Source organism: Carica papaya, chromosome 1 (genome assembly GCF_054855325.1).
Source record: "Carica papaya isolate Zhongbai chromosome 1, ASM5485532v1, whole genome shotgun sequence".
In the NCBI taxonomy this organism is placed as follows: domain Eukaryota; kingdom Viridiplantae; phylum Streptophyta; class Magnoliopsida; order Brassicales; family Caricaceae; genus Carica; species Carica papaya.
Genome location: NC_142309.1, coordinates 8,307,579 through 8,326,477, shown reverse-complemented (window position 1 = coordinate 8,326,477; position 18,899 = coordinate 8,307,579). Strand labels below are relative to the sequence as shown.

Below are 18,899 nucleotides of genomic sequence, written 5' to 3'. Positions count from 1 at the left end.
GAAGGGATGTGGGTGTATAATGAATTCAGTGTGAATGATTAATTTATCTGAACAAGCCACATGATTACCAGATTAGTCAACTCTCAAAATTTTAAACAAATCTTGCTTTTAAACAATCTTTTATTATCTTATGTCCATATATATATATATATATTATATGGATGGATCTGTGGTATGCTCACTCCTTCATTTAATTAATTTTGTTTGAACACTACTAATTTTCCTCTAGCTATGTTTAGTTTTTACAAGATCAATGAAAGGAATTCATTATGTATACCAGAATGATAAAAAAAAAAAAACTTTCTTCTGTTTCCTACCAACCAACCAGTAAACTTATTGGAAAACTTTCATATAAATCTCAAAGACAAGTGTCTTTACCTTTTTACCTTAGCTGCAAACATAATCCTCCTCTGACAATTACCTTTTAGCCTCATATATGTATATGTACATACATACATACATATATATATATATATGTAAAATAATTAGCAAAGGTTTTTATTGTCTTTCTCAATCATTGATCAGGATTTATCTAGAATCAGTAGCAAACTTGATTTTCTATTTCAACGGTCTGCAGATATTAAAGTAAGTTATAGGCATGAGCTAAAACGTTATCATTTTAAGTGATAAAGTGATAACAAATCTTTGAGAAGTGATAACAGAAAACACAGGCACAGTGAAAGGAAATGTCAAAAGTTGACTTCAAATTGTAGGTAATATGACCTAATGACTGGGAATTTTTCTTTTCAGTTCTATTTTTTTAAATAAAGTTTTTGGTAGGACAGCGATTAAGAAAAGAAAACCCAGAAACCAGAACCACACAGAACTATATACATCAAAAACCTGATCCTACTCTTCCTTCCTTTGGAGCTGGATGGCATCCGAAGAGTCTGATTCAAGCAGAACACGCAGGCGATACCTAGCTGCAGCAATACAGAACACTTCCATGATGCCATCAACTTAGCTCGGACAATATCACACTGAATAAAATCCGTTGTAAGACCCCACATCCATGATTGCTATTTATCCATTCGTATAAAAACTTGATAAATACAGGCCATTAATGTTGGATAGAACAGTCTTCATTCTTCCTGCCAAGACCTCAAAGATGATTTTGAGAAAACAGTGCATTAGCCAATTGGGGAAATTGATTAAGAGATTTCACTTTTTGGTACTTACTGGAATAAAACCAGTGGCCTTGTGTTGAGCTCATCTGAGAAATGGCCATTATCTCTAACTTTTTGGACCATATTCAGTAATGAGTCAGCCACTGTCTTCCTAATTCCTTTGATAAAAAATGGCTTGAATGTCGTCAATTTCTGGGGCTTTCAGTTGACATAAGAGCAGAATATCCTCTATAGGGATGGAAGCAGTAAGAAACTCCTTGCCAGTCTAAGAAATTTTGGGGTGCAAAGCTTCAACTCCAAATTCCATCAGGCCAATCTGTTCGTAAACAGATTTTGAAATGCCCGATAGCTACAGTTTAACCTTGTACCATATCTCCCCTTTTCTTTCATCCCTTCGATTCTTTTTCAAGCTCTTCTAATCAAGGTTGATGCATAGTGAAACCTAGTATTCACATCATCTTGTTTGAACCATTTGTATGTTATACGAGATATTTAAACACTTCAACTTAGTCTATATATATATTAACTTGTACGTTATTGAAAAGCGAATAAATTCTTATGTTTTAAGCCTCCTCATAATCTATATACTTTCATTTGCATTAAGCATATTATTTTCATACATTCATTAAAGATAAAAAGATAATCATTCAATCACTAAAATTTTCCTGCCATTTCTTTCGGTAAAACTTTACCCTCCCCAGAAAATGATAGTAGGTTGTTCAGGTCTCAACAATGAACTCTTGAATCTCTATTCCTGTATGACGAGCCCCACCTTGTATTCTAAGTAAAATCTCATTCCCAACTTTGAGTGAAGTCACCGGGATTGCAGTATGTTGTTGTCCACTTCCTGCACAAAGATAGCAAGCAAGGTGTAGACTTACATGATGAGGGAAAACTATTTGAGAGGCAAAAAACTTCCAGCACTTTCGACAATATTAATTAAAACAGAACCTATCACCTTGATGGGGTGAGACTAAAGCAACTGTTTCAGCATTCTGTAGAAAGATACTGAAATGAGTTTGATCATCTGCGTCAGTCTGAAAAAATTCAATAATTCGATATCAACAACAAAGGTCCATTATCAACAACTGTTTTTTAGTTAGTTTTTAAAGAAGAAATAAAATCTTGGTGCCTCTAAGCAAATCTAGGAAGAGGTAGAGATGAGCTTCACTTTGGCATCTGGTAAAACAGAGGAGAATGTTCACAAAAGAAAAAAAGAAACTAGGGCAGACGACTACTATTGTTCTGGCAAACAAACTACGAACGGTTAAAGTGCCAATACCCTCTTGTTCAACCTCACTGGGTGCAATATTCTTTTCTCCAGCAAGCTTTGTTTTGAATGTTTCAGATTCTGCTCCTCTCTTCCCAGGGGACCAGTTAACTCGTCCTCAGAAATATCTACTGTATGGGATGAGGTTATACTGGACTTCAGCATATTCAGATGTTATCAACCATTTTCCATTTGTTCCATTTTGGGATGAAGTTATCTTGCAGCAAGTTGGTTAAATGGAGAGTTTTATAGGTTTTGGCTCTTTTTAAGTTAGCATCTTCTAGTTTGACATGTTCTCAGGTAAATACTTTTTCATTCGTGAAAGTGTGGGTAATCTACATCTTCCAAGACATGTCTGTTCTATAGTCTCAGGAAATTCCTTGAACTTTTGGCACTGGATAGGCAATAGCCCCAATCTTTGACTTATTTCCCATTCATATGCATATATATATGCATATGCATATATATATATATATATATATATAACTACTATCTAAATAAGAATATGTTTCCTTGTTTTGCATTAGTATGGAAAACACTGACCTTGGCTTCCACAAGGATAAGAGGTCTAGTCTCTATCTTTACACGGCCAACTATTGCTACTCGCTGATGACCCTTCTGATCCACCACAACCACCTCTTTTCCCGCTTTTAGCTCTGAAAGGTAGCAAGTCTTACCTCCTGGAACAGCAACATAGGCGTGTACAGGCCCCTGTAGATTTCAAAGGAATAAGCAAACAAGGGGTTTAGGTGTCACAAAAAACACACTAAACAATGTTAAAGATAATATGAGGAATGCCATAATTGATGTATTTGATTTGACATTTATATTTAAAATAAGAGTAAATTACATAGAGTGATTCATACTTGGAGTGCTAGGTCTAATATTTTTCAAAAAACAATTATGTAGCCATTCTATTTTTTCTTTTTGAAATAAAAACATGTAAATTACGAATTACGTAGCCATTCTATAAACAAATACCACCTTATCATTAATTACACAGGATGCCTCTAATTACACAGTATGTCTCTGGGCGCACATCTAATTCTTCTTACAGTAACTATCATTTCTTTTTCAACATACAAACTAAAATTCTTATTTTTTGTGTTTTTCAAACACAATGGCTTCTTGTGTTGTTTTCTATTATTTCACAATCAAGTGATCAACACTTGAGACATTACATTATATGAAGTGACCTGAATTTTGGCAAGTCAATACAACATATTGTTACATCATGATTTTCTTTTACAAAATGCACTTCACTTGGAAGTTCATAAATAAAAAATTTTCTCAATTCTAACTCATGTAGATGAGAAAGTTTCTCTACACCAAACTTGTCCTCCAGTTGAGAGAATCTATTTGGCTAATATAGGCCCCAAGCTGAGGGTTCATGGTTGGACCAATAGCTACCAGTTTTCCATAAATGGGACCAATGATGTGATTAGCGACATAGTTCCCTTGAGCCTAAGTGAGACATTGTCCTCTAGGAAATTTATGCTCCAAAAAGTTTAAGACCTACTTGAGAGGGAGGACCTTTCTTTTATAAGTAAAAGATTTTCATAACTCTTAACTAATGTGGAATAAAAGATCTTTTTGTATATATATATATATGTTATGCAAGTAATTTGTTGGGTGCGTGTCATCCTTGTACAGGGATTATATTAATTTTCTCTATATCGTTCCAATTTTATCAGATGTTTCTGATGGAGCATGCAAGTAATTTCTTGTTATTTTTTTTTCAAGAAAAATCACGGATTAATTTGTAATTATATCCAAACATCAAATATCTTCATGTAATTTATACTTTTAAAAATTAAGTTAGAAGTTTGCTTTTACACATCCAGAAAATAATTCAATCCATGAAGGATGAAGTGAAACTCACAGCATTGACTCGGAATGGCCTGCTGGCAATATAATTTGACTCCAAGCATTCTGAGTGAACAAGGAAAAGTCCTCTAGCAAAGGATCCCACCTGAGAAAACAAACTTGCCATCTCAGATTAACTTCACCCAGATGATCAGAATATTAACAAAAATCATATCTGAAAAGATAGTAGAAGCATACAAGAAGTCCTTCACCGGGTCTCAAAAGGCTACAGAGATCCACACAAACTCGATCACCCATGCTGGCAATTTCGACTCGCGTTACAACAGCTTTGTTTAAGGTCATTGTATTACTTTCTTCATTCCTTCTGTCAAAATAGTCCTAATAATTTCAAAATAAATACAAGGTAATAAAGAAGTCCTTAACCAAAAAAAACTACCTTTAAGCCAAGAACAGTTGTCATATCCTCAACTTTTAAAACAATTCCGCCTAGGCCTTGCTCCAGGGCCTGCAGACACAAAAGAGTATTTATTGACAGTAATAACCATATAAGTTACCAATATAAAAGGAAGATGCTTCAAACTGCTAAACTTTCTCTCACTTCTGGTCTTCACTGTAATATATTTATGAAATACCTCAAGAAATATTTGTGCCTCAGAAAGAGTTTGTGAGACGGCAAGCACCGTCTTTTGGCTGCCATGGAATGTTGCGACAATATTTTCTGCAGGTATCACCTAATAAACATAATGCCAGATATGACTAGATGGTAGTAAACTATAACATATACATACGAATAGACTGATCTTCTTTTGGGAAAACAACATAATATTTTGCTTCATAAAAGGGAGAGCTTGATAAAAGCAAGGAAACTGGAAAGCAACAAATTACGAAACATAAGACAACTCAAATCGGCTCCCCCAGCTAAAGATACTGAAAACTAATATCATATTATGTTTCGTACTATAGGAAACAGAAATGTTTTGTATCCTTCAAACACAAATAAAGGCAAAAGAAAATTTTCATCACAGAAGATGGTGGCATACAATACAAAGTCCACCTAAAAAGTATTTAGCCATCTTCTCAGTTTTGCAAAAAGCAAAAATATAGTGGGTTGAACAACTTCACAGTCTTCTTAAGAAGAACAAACGCATTTCAAGACCTACCCATTTATCATAGGAAGTAACTAAAATTGATATTCAACTCAAGTTAAGAGACCCGGTAAAGCCAGAAAGAAAATACCTGTACTGTGAAATTTAAGTATGAAACTAAAATCCAGTAAATCCATAAACAGCCAATAAGCAGCAACGAAGATCACAGAATAAAAGCATAAAAATGGACAATCTAGGACATTAAATCTATGAGGTAGTCAGCAACCAGCATACCTGCCAATCTAATAGATTAATAACAATATTTGCTGTGGGCACATTCTCTGGTTGCAACCTATGCAACTCTTCAGGAGCTGAAACCTCAAAAACTGTGGCCACCCTTTTGTTTGCAATATCAAGAACCTCTCCATCTTTAATAAATAGACAATTTACCAACGCAATTGCTGCATGTTCAGTCACAATATTCGAAAATCAGAAACATGAATATCTATAACAGAGAATTTCAGAAAATTAAAAAAAAAAAAAAAGAAGAAAAGCATCAATCTTACATAATAACATCAGAATTTTCACAAAACCAAAGATGGGATAGATATCTTTGTATGCTTAACGGTTAAAAATCCCCCAAAAAAAATGGTTAATTTAGCTTTACATGACCACTCATTGGCAAGTTCTTGATTCTGTGAGGAGAATATGAATGTGTTCCACCCTCTCTCCACTGCAGCAGTCATGACTTCCTTGCTCTCTGTCCATATCCATACCTTCTTAGATTCTTCATATGTTTCGGAAGAACTCGAACAAGAAACCATTGCCAAGCAAGAACTCCTCTTTAATTCTTTGTTTTTTAAGCTGCTCTTAGTAATAACCAAATCAATGTCCCCAGAAACCAATCTGCATGTATTCCATCTACCTACATTATAAATAATATAAAACAACATTAATTGGCTAACAAATGAAATAGTTATTCCAGGTTAAATAACTTGGAATTCAATCAATTGAATTTCATGTGGGTCATAGGTAATTACATCGAGCTACATGTTAACATGAAAATTAAGCATTTCATGGTCATATAAGCATGAACATACATATATTATGTACGCAAAAAGAAAAAACCTGGAGACTAGAAATGAAACCTGTTCTCCGAGGAAAGCGATTCAGCTGTCTGGGGATCGGGGCTAGAGAAGAAGAAGACAGTGATAGAGTCATCCTTTCCGTGTGTACTTGTCTAAAAGATGGGTACTGCTTTCGATTCTGAACCAGATAAGGGCCATCTGTTTACAGATGGGCGGGCCTGCTGGGGAGAAATGAGAAGAAGAAATGTAGCTTCTGGGCTGCAAAAATGTTGTGTGTGTGGTGGGAGAAAAGTGGAAGTAAATTTATAAGTTTACCATGTAAAATATATTTACTCCACCATCATCTATTCTAAATAATTCAATGAAAATGAAAGAAATATACTAAATTCTCACTCACTCCATATATTCAATGAATATCTTATTTTTCTTTTTTAGCCTATTGAAATATATAACTAATGTAATCATATATTACTTTCAATTTTATTATTGGAATTTTGAAGTATATTAAAAAAAAAAAAATCAGGAAAATCGTCAAAAATTGTATTTTTAAAATAACATGTAATTAATATATACATTATACATTATTTTTTAAATTATCACACGTTTACTAGTTATTATTTAACTTCTAGTATTTTAATCTATATCCTATTTTGATTTATTTTTTAATAAAACATATACTCAAATTTATGATTGCTAATATACACCGTACATGATATTTTTATTTATATATTTCATTATTTTAATTATATATTAATTCCAAAACTGCTACATATAAATAATTAAATTAAATTATATGCTATCAATATATTAATATTCATTGAACCATATCAACTAAATGCATAATAAATAAAATACTAAAAGCTAAATTTAAAAGTAATTAATAATATTCGTTGAATTATATTGACTAAACGAAGCATATAAATTAAAGAAAAATAATTAAATTAATATTAAAAATAATCATTATTTTATTAATGATGTCACTTAGTGTTGTAAGACCTACTCCATCCTATATATATATTTATGTGTGTTATATAAGATGAAATTAATAAATTTTCTCAGAGAATGATTTTTTTGATAATAATATATAGAGAGATTTTTACATAATGATTCAATAAGTTAACAAATGAAATTAAACTCCCCTCATGAATAATAATTAAAACTCACGGCTCCATCCTTCTCGTCAACCTATTACAACATATATCGATTGCATAGGTTTGCAGTACAATTCATACATGGAGCTTGATATCAAAGACGAGTAAGTTCAGAGCTTCTGGTGGTTTTTTCAATTCAACATCAGCAATGTACTTTAAATTTAACTTAAAGTTATCTGAGGATGGGATAAAACTGTTATCATCTTTTGAAACATTCTAGTGGTTAGATTTTATCTCAAATTTAGAAATGAAAGTAGCACCCCGTCCTCTTAGTGGGATTATCTTTTTCGTGAATGATATAGACTTTTCTATCTTAATCATAACTTTTCTTTTAGCCACAGCAGATTCAGTGACATGTATTATATAGTTTTGAGATCTTCAATGGAAGCGTTTCCGATCAAATTCCATCCTGCTTCAAATTCTTTTACAGCTATCTTCTCTCTAGCTGATGCATTTTTCAAATTAACTGGATATTCTCTACCATGTTTCTGAAACTCACGAACAAGTTCAATATGTAGTCTCTTTTGAAGTTCCCCTTGTGGTATAGCTTCCTTTTTCTTCTTGAAAGATATCTTAACCGCGAGTGCCCTTCTCACCATTCTCATAAGAATCATGACACTTTGGAGGTCTTGCTCATCCATCTATTGTACTTTCTTATTTATTTGAATGGTGAATAACTTAATATCTTCCTTACTTGAATGCTCTTCTGGTGTAATTCGGTGGGCAGTTACTGCAAATCCTATAGCAAACAAAGTAATCAAACCAAACAAGATGGAGATCTTCGCCATGATTATTTTTATTATTCTATATATGAGAGGAGTGAGTTTTTATTTTGCTTTTTGGGATTTATATATAAATTTAAATGCTCTAAATATAGATATTTTTTAATAAAAAAAAAGTTAAAAAATAGGAATTAAAACCAACGGATCATTTTCGATATTTAAGATCAACCAACAATAAAATTTAAAGTTAAAATCTCTAAGTAACAAAATTCTGGTCTAGGTATACTAATTAAAGTACAAAAGAATTAATCAATATATTTTTCTTAAAGAACATGCAGGTATACTTTTGTTAATGGATCAAAGGTAAGCATTATATGAATTTTGTAAACTAAAAAATCCTCATTTTCAATTAAAATTATTAAGTTGGATTTAATTGGGGTACATGAAAACAAAAATAAACTAGAACACTTACGCATAAACATATATATATATATATACATACATATACACATATATATACTCCAACACCAGGCACAATTTTTTTCCAGACCCTGCTCCATCTTTCTTCATGAGAAAATCTTTACCACAATAGGTTTACGTAACAGTTAAAGTGTTGCCTTTTTTTATTTTTAAATTACAAATTGTTTTTAATAACACTACTCTTCATATCTAATTTGTACATTATTTTCTCAAATATTTCAATTTCTTTTGTTATTTTTGTTCTGAAATTGAAATTAAATTTCTTTTCATTGTTCAACATAGTGTAAAACTATTATGATTGTGACAGATATATTATTACAATAAATAAGTATATAATTACTTATTGTAAAAAATATAATTTTTTATTTTCATGAACTTCGTAGATATGTTATTGCAGTAAATAATTATATTATTGTTTTATTTAATTATGTTATAAATCAAAAAAATTATCCACTTCATTTCTAATTTCAACATTTTTTTTTTTTCAAAATTTTCGACATTTTTCTTACCATGAATGCTTTAATGAAAATATAGAATTTGTAAATACATACTTTAAATGCAGAAGTAAACAACAATTTTAGCATTTACATTACTTATACAGTAAATTAGAATACCTAATAGGATTACGAGAATGTCTTTTCTACAGCAGTTTGTAAAAAAAAAATGAGTAAGTGATTAAAAACAAGTAAATAAATGTTCTAAGAAGTTAATCTCCACTAGTATTTGATGAGGTCCGGGAGGTAATCTATTCACAACTCTTTTACTGATCAGGATCTGGATCCTAATCTTTTTTTATCTAAAATGGTTAATAGAAGGGTGAGCTATACTAACTAGTAAGAATATCACACTAATAACTGATATAGAAACTAAATGTTAGTAAAAATCATAAAATAACTAATGGAGTCCTTAATTTAAGTAAATTCATTTAACATGAAAAAAAATGTTTATTTCATACTTACCGTTACGAGTTTTCTAAAATTAACCTATAAATACAATTACTCAGATAACATTATGATTTTATTTACAAGCTAGCAAGAACGGTAATTTTTTCTTTTTACATACTTATTGGAACCTCTAGGGGTTCATAGAGATATTCTCTTACTCGTGAATCCAATATCCAGATTTGTCAATTAACCTGCCCGTCTCCATACCCTATCCAGTAATGGGTGCCAAATACACTATCACCTCGATACCCCGTCCAGTATGGAGGTGAACCAGATTTTCCAAACCTTTTCGGTATGGGACTTCTCAACCCCATCCGACTGAAGCAATGTCCTCAGTAAGTTTTCCTATATATCGGATCCATCCACCTTTTCCCAGGGTACCCAATAATCCTCTCACATAGATTTAAAGCATAAACTAATTATCACTTATATACCAATAACTTATATTTACAGATCAATAGTAGATTATGCAAATAGGCGATACGTACATAAGGAAACATAATTGAAATATTTATTGCAAAATAAACCAACAAATGGGGGGTATGTAGTGAGGTAAACCAAATAACCGAGAGAGCCTTTAAGTCTATCAATTCAATTCACACAATATAATAGTAAATATTTTAAGCAGTATAAGTAAAATAAACAGTAAACCAGAGTAAAGATTAATTGATCGGTTCTGACTCTATTAGTGACTGTAATTATTTTTAGAATTTTTTAATTTTCATAAACACAGTATTATTGATTATTAATTTTCAATTTATGTAACAAGGAATAGGGTGAGGGATTTTTACCCCAGATTAGTATTCGAAATACTATACTGTATACTGCACTTTCTGGCTCTCCTTAGGTTTCTTGGATTTTTTCTATGGAAATTAAAACATCTGTCAAGTATCCAAAAATATCCCGAACGGCCAGAATTGACGTTTTAAACATCATTCTGACAAATTTTAGGGTTCCGACACGGCGGTATTGCCGTGCTTAAGCGCTGGCTCCGCCGCCCACAGCTGCAGTTCATTTTGGCTTGTCCAGTTTCTACTAGTTTAAGTCGATTTTGGTCGATTTTACGCGTAAACTTGCAAAAAAATAGGTTAAGAAGCCTTAGTTGACCGAAAAAGGCAAAAACTAAAACCCATGGCAAGGGGGTCTTCAGGTCCGGCGACTCCACCGGTTCTCCTTCATGGCTGGGGTTCTTATTCGATTAATTTGCACCAGAAAAAGATGGTGAATACGGTGGTAAAAAAATCACATAAAATGGGAAATAGAAAGGGGGTCATCAGAGAGGGTTTTGGGTTTTGGCTGCGGCGGCTCGACTGAGCTTTGCCCACAGTTTTTGGCTCATCTGTTGCCTCTTTTGCTCTGATATGGCCACAGAGAGGCTCGAGATTGAATTCTGAGTGGGATGGAAAAATTTTTACCATTCTTGGAGGTCGGCAGTGGCTCCGATGCAGCAGCAGCGATGTCTTTCTGGCAATTGGTCTTCCCTTTGGCAGCCTCCTTCTTCTTCTTCTTTAGTTGGGTGTCGGCTAAGGTTTGGGGTCGACTGAAGAGAGGTTTAAATACCTCTATTCTATCTAAGTCGGACCGTCTGATCACGTCTAAAAAAGAAATGCATCTGGGCCTTTCGTGCACACGGAATGCGATTTGGACCGTCGAATCGCCTAGGCACACGGATCGCCCATGTGGCCTCCGAGATTGGCATCTCTGTCAAGTGGCTTTTTTGATTTGCAATGGCTGCTGACATGGCTGTCCCACGTGGTCCTATTTTTTCTTTTTGCGATTTCACCTATTGTTTTCAATTTGTTTTTTAAAAACACCCCCTTATTCATAATTTCACTCATTTTCTCTAGAATTATTTCTAATTTCGTCCATATTTTATTTTTTTCAATAATTTAAATAAAATAAAATAAAAATAAAATTTTAATTATTTATATTTATATTATATAAATAGAAAAATCATCCCAGGTCAAATTTTCGGATCCGAGTGTTATAAAATAACTATTCTTTGTGCTTATAAATTTTAACCAAGTTTTTTATTTCTGCATAAGATTTATGATAAAATGGTGACATACATAAATGTGCTTTGGTTATCTGTGGAAAATAAAATTTTATCATAAGGATGGCAATTATCACAATAAATAATTGTGACGTGTTAATACACATGGTTTTATCAACTCAGTATGCTCATGAATCTAGCCTATGTGTAATAGTTACTAGCTTTGAGCAACTAAGAGACCATGAACATACTTGAACTGTAACAGTCCGAACTCTCATCTCGAGTGCAGATCGTACGCACACCATAAATAATAAAATCATCTGTAGAAATATTTTGTGCAACAAATCTTAAAATTATAAAAGTACATCTCTTGCATAGTTATCTTAAAGTATCAAATATCCATGAAATATGTCTAAACTCTAAAATAAATATTTATTACAAAGTAAATAGTTAATCTTAAGTACAATTCGAATTAAAATAAAAAATTAAACGAACTCCTAGCAAATCTCTCACTATTTAGGAGCTTAATTTTGATTATCCTGATCTAGAAAAAAAATAAATAATAAATAAAGTGAGCCTAATATACTCAGTAAACATGTAAGTACCAACAAATAATATGATAATCTATTCCAGTTTGTAGAAAATATAAAACTACCAACGGAGAGGGTTTAAAATATTTTTCTCTTTAATTTAGAAAATACGTGGTATCTACACCCTTATTCATATACTAAATCTTCTAAATCAGTTTATTCAGTAAACATTCAAATTTATTATTTCAGTGTCATAACTCAGAGCCAAACAGTTCAATAAGTATCAGAATTAAATATTCAGTATCACAATTTAAGCAGTAAGCAATTCAGTAAATATTAATTCAGTATTTCAGTATAATAAATATTACACATGACTTCCTATTTATTTTTATTAGTTTATATCTTATTAAAAATAATTTTATCACGTGATACTATTTTCGTCGATATCAACGATGGCAGTAAGAATTTCCTCTAACACATGGATACGTCACAGTTAACAGTTTATAATTCACAGTACACAGTATACAGTTCACAATTTCTTAATACTTATCGCTTTACCACGTCTGGCTAAAATTGTATCCAAGGATATAGTTTACCACAGTCACACACCTAAAGACTAGCCACGCACCCACCCCTCGGTTATACCAGTTAAATGAATTTTACATGTCTTTTAATATTTATTTATTTATTTTAACTTGCTAATACATTTTTTAATTTTATTATCTAATATTTTTTATACCTGTAATACACATACTGTAAATATTCATCACCCCAAACTCTTCTACATATCTTTAATATACTCATAATTACATAATAATTAGTATATATACGAATTCAGTTACAAAACATAGCAGAGCAATTCATCAGTAATTTTAGTAATAAACATAAATAAGAACACAATAATTAATTATAAAATCTCGTCAGAATCTTGCGTCTAATTATTAATTATTAAACGTCATAATTTTAATATATTAGAAAAATTAAACTATATTTGTAAGTACTTACATACATGATTTCTGCCTCAATTTCTTTCGTGAAATTTTCTCTGATGCAAAATCAACATGTTACAGTGATATACATATCAGGCTGGTAATGAATTGACCATCTCCTAACTTCAAACACTTGTATATAGACTTATTCCTAATTTAAATTAGATAAACAATTCATTGCATTAAAATTAAATAGGATTAATTAATCTTAAATATAAAATGGTAAACCATCAAGGTTTTTTAACTCATCTGTCCGAACCGGGTTCTTAAGACTCATTGCACACAACCAACGGAAGTCCGCTCACCTCTACATATGCCGCCATTGGACTGCCATATGCCACTGGCGAACCGCCACGTGTCACCGTGAGCTAGTGGACAATCACCATAGAACGCCTCCTACATTCAGATCCTATATGGATATGGTGAAATTGCACTGAACGGAGCTACAGATTTATGAAATAGCGCGACCAGCCACCGAGATTATTCCTCTCCAATCCAATCATCGTACGCAGCAGCAACAACTTTTTCTTCTTCTCCTTCTTCCTTTCCTTTTCTTCTCCTGGCCACCGACCTCACCGTTGCGAGCTCCTCTGTCCTTATCTCTCTTTCTCTATGTTTCTCTTTCTCTCTCTCTCTCTCTCTTCTTGCACCAATCTCTTTCTCTCTCTTCTCACAATTCACCTTTTTATAGGGAGAAGTGATAGGAGTCCTGCACGTCCTTTCTTCCTCGGCGTACATGTCTCTTCTTTTTCTTTTTCGGCTGGTGGCAGAGGCATACACGCCTCTGCCTCTTCATCTTTTCCGACCAGAAGCATACACGCATCTGATCCTTTTTTTGTTTCACCTTTTTCTAAAATGGTGTCGTTTGGACTCCCTTTTTTTTCCTTTCTTTTCTTCTTCTGGGTTGTTACACATAGTTGCTGTGGAAAATATAATTTTATTGTGAGGATTGTAGTTATCACGATAAATAATTGTGATGTCCTAATACACATGATTTTATCAACTCAGTATGCTCATGAATCTAGCCTATGTGTAATAGTTACTATCTTTGAGCAATTAAGAGACCATGAACGTGTTTGAACTCTATTTGTTGTGATGTAAAATGAACTATTGGGGTTAGAGGGATTTAAAATTATCTCACTTAAGTGTGTAGAGTTTTAGTTATTGTTGATTAGATTCGAGTTTTCATTTTTTATCATTAACTATACTTTATTACCATGTAACAAAATAGTATTATGACGTACATTCTTACTAACAACAAAGATCTATCGAAAAAACTAAGAGAAAAGACGAAAAATTACTTCAAATTCATTAAAAAAAAGTCGAAGTTAAACTACTGCCAGGATAGGAAATCCTATTTAGAGTTCTATAATTAGCCATTCGAATGAGGGTATGGCACTCGGGCCCAGAATTTAGACTGGGATAATATAATTTTAATAATAAATAATTTAAAAAAATTTAATTTCTAATTTTTATTTGAAATTTTGAAGAAAAATATATTTTGGGTGTATTTAAAAATATTTTCAAAAATTAGTTCCAAAGTACAAATAAGAAATGATTTGTTTGAAAAGAAATCTGAAAAACTGGGGAAAAAATAAAAATAATAGAAACGTGGCCACGTAGATCGCCACGTCAGCAGCGCGACCGGTCGCTCTACGCCGCGTGGCAGACACACAGACTATCCGCGTGCCAACAAATCCAATGGCCTATATCTCCTCCTGCGCGTGTGGGTGATCGAGATCGATTCCTCGAATAGGCTCGATCGAATGGGCTACAAGCCATGGATCAGATGGTCCAGATTAATTTCTCCTTCACGTGCAATCGAATGATCCTCGGTGCTTTACGTCTCCCTGCATGGAAGGCCCAAATTGACACCGAGGAGGTATTTAAACCTCGTTTCCCAGAAGCCCTAACCCTAGTTGCATATGACCCTGCTGACCACCATCATCGTTGCACCGGAGCTGCCGCCAACACTGAGGAGGTGAGTTATTTCCCCCTTTTACTTTGAAATTTGATTATAAGCCTCCTTGCACCCATATTGACGCCGAAAAACCAAAGGAAAATCCAAAAACCGAAAGCAGAGCTTGGTCGAGCCGCCACACCCGTGACCCAAAATCTCCCCGGTGGGCTCGATCTTGTTTTTCGTTTTCTTTCATTTTTTGACCATTAAATTCCTAACCCTTTTCAGGTGCAGGACGACCAAAGAAAATTCTTGATCGCGAGAGAGGAACGGTGGAGCCACCGCACCGAAAAACCACCTCGTCGATAAGGTTCCGTTTTTTTCTTTTTCTAGCAAACAGAGGCTACCCAACCTCGAATTTTGCAGGTTTTCACACAAAATCAGCCAAAACTGACCAAACCGAGAGGAGATGCCGTCGTAGGCAACAGAGCTAGTGCCAGCATCGGAGCACAGTGGCACCGCTATGGTGAACCCTAAACCGGCCAGAAAATTTTAAAACCCTTATTTTTGGCTTTTTTGGGTATTTCGGGATATGTGACACATGTTTTCACTTTTTGCAGAAAAAAACCCAAGAAATATGAGATAATTTAGGAAGTGCAGTGAAGAAGGCGGTGTTTTGAATACCGACTCAGCATAAGAATCCCTCACATTTTCTTCTGTTACGGTTAATTAAAATTTAACAAATAATAAACGGTGTAATTTGTGAATATTGACTACCCTAATTAGTTAAATACAGGTCACCAGTGGAACCAGTAACTGATCAGTATGTAATTGTTTATTTTACCTATACTGTTCATTTATTGTTAGGCTGTATTGTTTACTTACCGCATGCACTTTAATTCATAGGTTTAGTTGCCTTTCCATTTATGGATTTACATAACCGTTGTTTCCCTATTTGTTGATTAGTTTGGAATGAATGTCCTAATCAAATTTTTCTTAGTTGTTAAAGTATCAATTTATATTGCCTATTTAATTGTCACTCTATTGTTATATAATTATGAAATAAGATGGTTGTGTGTAATTGGTGGCTGGCTGATGATGTGAACATGCATGTAAAAGGTTTATTGGGTATCATAGGAAAAGATGTACAGACCCAGTACATAGGGCAAACTCTATCGTGGACATTAACTCAGTTGAATAGGGCTAAGAAGTCTCATACCAGAAAGGGTTGGAAAGTATTTGTTCACCCTCATACCAGATGGGGTATTGAGGCGGTGGTGTGTTTGGCGTCCATTATCAGATGAGATATGGGGACGGTCAGTTAATTAATTGATTGGATATTAGGTTCACGTGTAGGTCGAACCCTATGGACCCCCAAAAGTACCGATAAGTAGGGCAAAAGGTAATGTTTGACTATTATTGTTTCTTATAATATATAATGAATTGTTATCTTGATTATTTCCTTCACAAGTTAAATTTTGAGAACTAAAATGGTGAGTATAAAACTTACGTTTTTAAATTAAATGAATTTACCCACAAAGAAAAATGGTTGTATTGGTTATTTTGTGATTTTTACTAATATTTAATTTTCCGTATCAGTTATTAAGTGTTTACATTCTTACTGGGCTAGTGTAATTCATTCCCCTTAATTAACAATTTTATATTAGGAAGACCAAGATTTAGATCCTAAACAGTAAGAAAATTAATAACTAAAGGTTGCCTCTCGTTTTCTATCTCAATTGCCCTGCGGAGGTGGACCCTATATGTTTTTAGTTACATTTTTATTTATGTTATTTTAATCTCCTTTAAGGGACATTCCCGTATCCCTATTGGACATCCAAATTTATTATGAAAGAAATGTAAACCTTAAATCTTCAATTGCTTCCGCTTATATTTGATTAATTCAATATTCCTATTTCATTAAATTTTGGGCTTTTACAAAGGGTTCTAGAGAATGCGAAATATTCAAACCACAAGAAAAACAGTGCACGTATAACATGCTCACACCATACCATTATAATGAAATATTGTGTCTTGCTCTCTTCTATATTCTTGGCTTAGGCACACAACCCTTTTCCTCCAGCCCAATGGGTATTAACACTCTCTCTTTTTCTTTATCTTGCACTCACTCATATTTCCTTTCTCGTCATTCTCTTCTTCATCTTTAACAACAAAAATAAAGTAGCATTGATAGCATTATAAAGGAGAGAGATGTTATGGTTCTAATGATAAATAAAGAATTGTCTTGTGTAATTAACCAATAGAGATTGTATAGATGCTGGTTGAGCAGGAGAGAGAAAGATATTAACTTTATTAATCCAACATAGAAAAAGAGATTGACACTTGAGGAGATGAAAATATATTTCAAAACCAACAACTGTGCCATTCAAATTAATTAAGCTCTAGCATTAATTTGAAAGATTTGAGACAAAGATCTTGATTAATTATCTCACTAAATCTTTTTCCCTTCAAAACCTTTTAAGAGAAGTCATTTATTTCCTCCACATAATAGAATTAAGCTCAAACCCCAACTTGTCATCTGAATAAATAAAGACTTCTTAAACACTCTTATCTCATAATACACTTTGTATTTTCAATAAAATTTAAATTTATAATTTTTTAAACAAAACGCAAAGATTTCCAGAATGGCTGGTAATACCACTTAAGGGCGGATAGATTTTAACGACCAAACGACTATATTATTGATAAATATTTATATATTTTTTACAACTAAGAATACTGAAAGGAACTATTTGTATAGTTTTGAATAAATATATAAATTATATTTTATTTTCTTAATTTTTTTATATGGTCTATGACTTGATTGAGGCAGTTACATTTGGAATAAGGTAAAAAGAAAAGAGAGGAGAAAAAGAAAATATTAAAAAAGTTAAAAAAGAAAGAGAAATTTCAAAAAATGATAAAATAGAAAGCTTGTTATCTGTTCCATATAAAATTAAAGAAAAATATTAAATTGTCACTCATTCCACATGTTAAATAAATAAAGGGCTTGTTAAACAATAAGCAACAACTATACTAATTTTTAGATAAATATTATTTTTAATATTGAAATATATCACTAATGTAATCATATAAAACATTTATTTATTTTATTTTATTATTGAAATTTTAAGGTAGATTATACAAAAAAGTTTAGGGAAAAACATTAAAAATTTATTTTTTAAAAAATAACGAATAATTAATATATATATTATACATTATTTTTAAACTACCACATATATAATAATTATTAAAATTAATTAATTTAATTAATAATTTTTAAATTTATATCATGTAACAGTCCGAACTCCTAATATCGGTAGGTATGGACGTTACTATAATATTTTCAACTAATAGAACAAATAAATATTCAATAAATACACTTTAATACATATTTTTTGTGACATAATAATTATTTGTTTACAAATAATTGAGGCATCTAAATTAATTTACAAATCTAAAATAGAAATTAATAAGATTTTCTTCACCATCTTCCATTAATTTTGGATTTATTTTTCATCTCCTCTTATCTGGATGAGGGTGAATTAGGATGGGTTTCACGAGCTCAGTAAGAAAAATAATTTTATAACGAAGACTTATGTACATACATTCACACAATATATAAAATATAATAATATTTATAATTAAGAAGATATCAAACAAAGAATCACAATCAAACGGCACAACAAATATTAACGAAAACTTATCTTCATTTTTTTCATCATGTTATACTCTTATTCCTAAATATTATTTTTAAAATCATTCTTTTTTTATTATTCACATTCTTTATTCG

The 18,899-nt window shown here is 32.3% G+C and overlaps 1 protein-coding gene, 1 long non-coding RNA gene and 1 other non-coding gene across 5 annotated transcripts; all 3 read right to left on the bottom strand.

Moving 5' to 3' along the window:
• Window positions 1-1,703: 1,703 nt before the first annotated feature.
• LOC110820308 (3-dehydroquinate synthase) lies at window positions 1,704-6,616 on the bottom strand. Of its 3 annotated transcripts, none has more exons than XM_022049760.2 (10): window positions 6,458-6,616; window positions 5,977-6,234; window positions 5,604-5,770; window positions 4,857-4,955; window positions 4,661-4,729; window positions 4,462-4,602; window positions 4,280-4,369; window positions 2,941-3,108; window positions 2,086-2,164; window positions 1,704-1,974 (listed from the first exon to the last, which is right to left on the bottom strand). In XM_022049760.2, exons 1-10 carry the CDS (start codon window positions 6,528-6,530, stop codon window positions 1,847-1,849), a joined length of 1,272 nt encoding a protein of 423 aa, XP_021905452.1. In that variant the 5' UTR covers window positions 6,531-6,616; the 3' UTR covers window positions 1,704-1,846. The 3 variants fall into 3 exon arrangements, with proteins under 3 accessions (XP_021905452.1, XP_088074097.1, XP_021905453.1); XM_088217971.1 differs by having other exon boundaries at window positions 6,438-6,563; XM_022049761.2 differs by lacking the exon at window positions 6,458-6,616 and having other exon boundaries at window positions 5,876-6,115.
• LOC148269151 (U6 spliceosomal RNA) lies at window positions 4,006-4,107 on the bottom strand. Its single transcript, XR_015815912.1, has one exon. It is a non-coding gene; the product is annotated as a U6 spliceosomal RNA (small nuclear RNA).
• A 3,133-nt stretch (window positions 6,617-9,749) lies between the features above and the next one.
• Window positions 9,750-14,075, bottom strand: LOC148269150 (uncharacterized). Its single transcript, XR_015818453.1, has 2 exons — window positions 13,223-14,075; window positions 9,750-12,007 (listed from the first exon to the last, which is right to left on the bottom strand). It is a non-coding gene; the product is annotated as an uncharacterized LOC148269150 (long non-coding RNA).
• Window positions 14,076-18,899: the final 4,824 nt, after the last annotated feature.

What these genes read in the sequence shown, in the direction of transcription:
- LOC110820308 (XM_022049760.2), bottom strand. Translation starts at nt 6,530, where the DNA reads ATGACTCTATCACTGTCTTCTTCTTCTCTAGCCCCGATCCCCAGACAG. An exon ending in GACCCGGTGAAGGACTTCTT is followed by an intron (nt 4,370 to 4,461) that starts GTATGCTTCTAC and finishes TTGTTTTCTCAG; the next exon opens with GTGGGATCCTTTGCTAGAGG. An exon ending in TTATCCTTGTGGAAGCCAAG is followed by an intron (nt 2,165 to 2,940) that starts GTCAGTGTTTTC and finishes GAATTTTTTCAG; the next exon opens with ACTGACGCAGATGATCAAAC.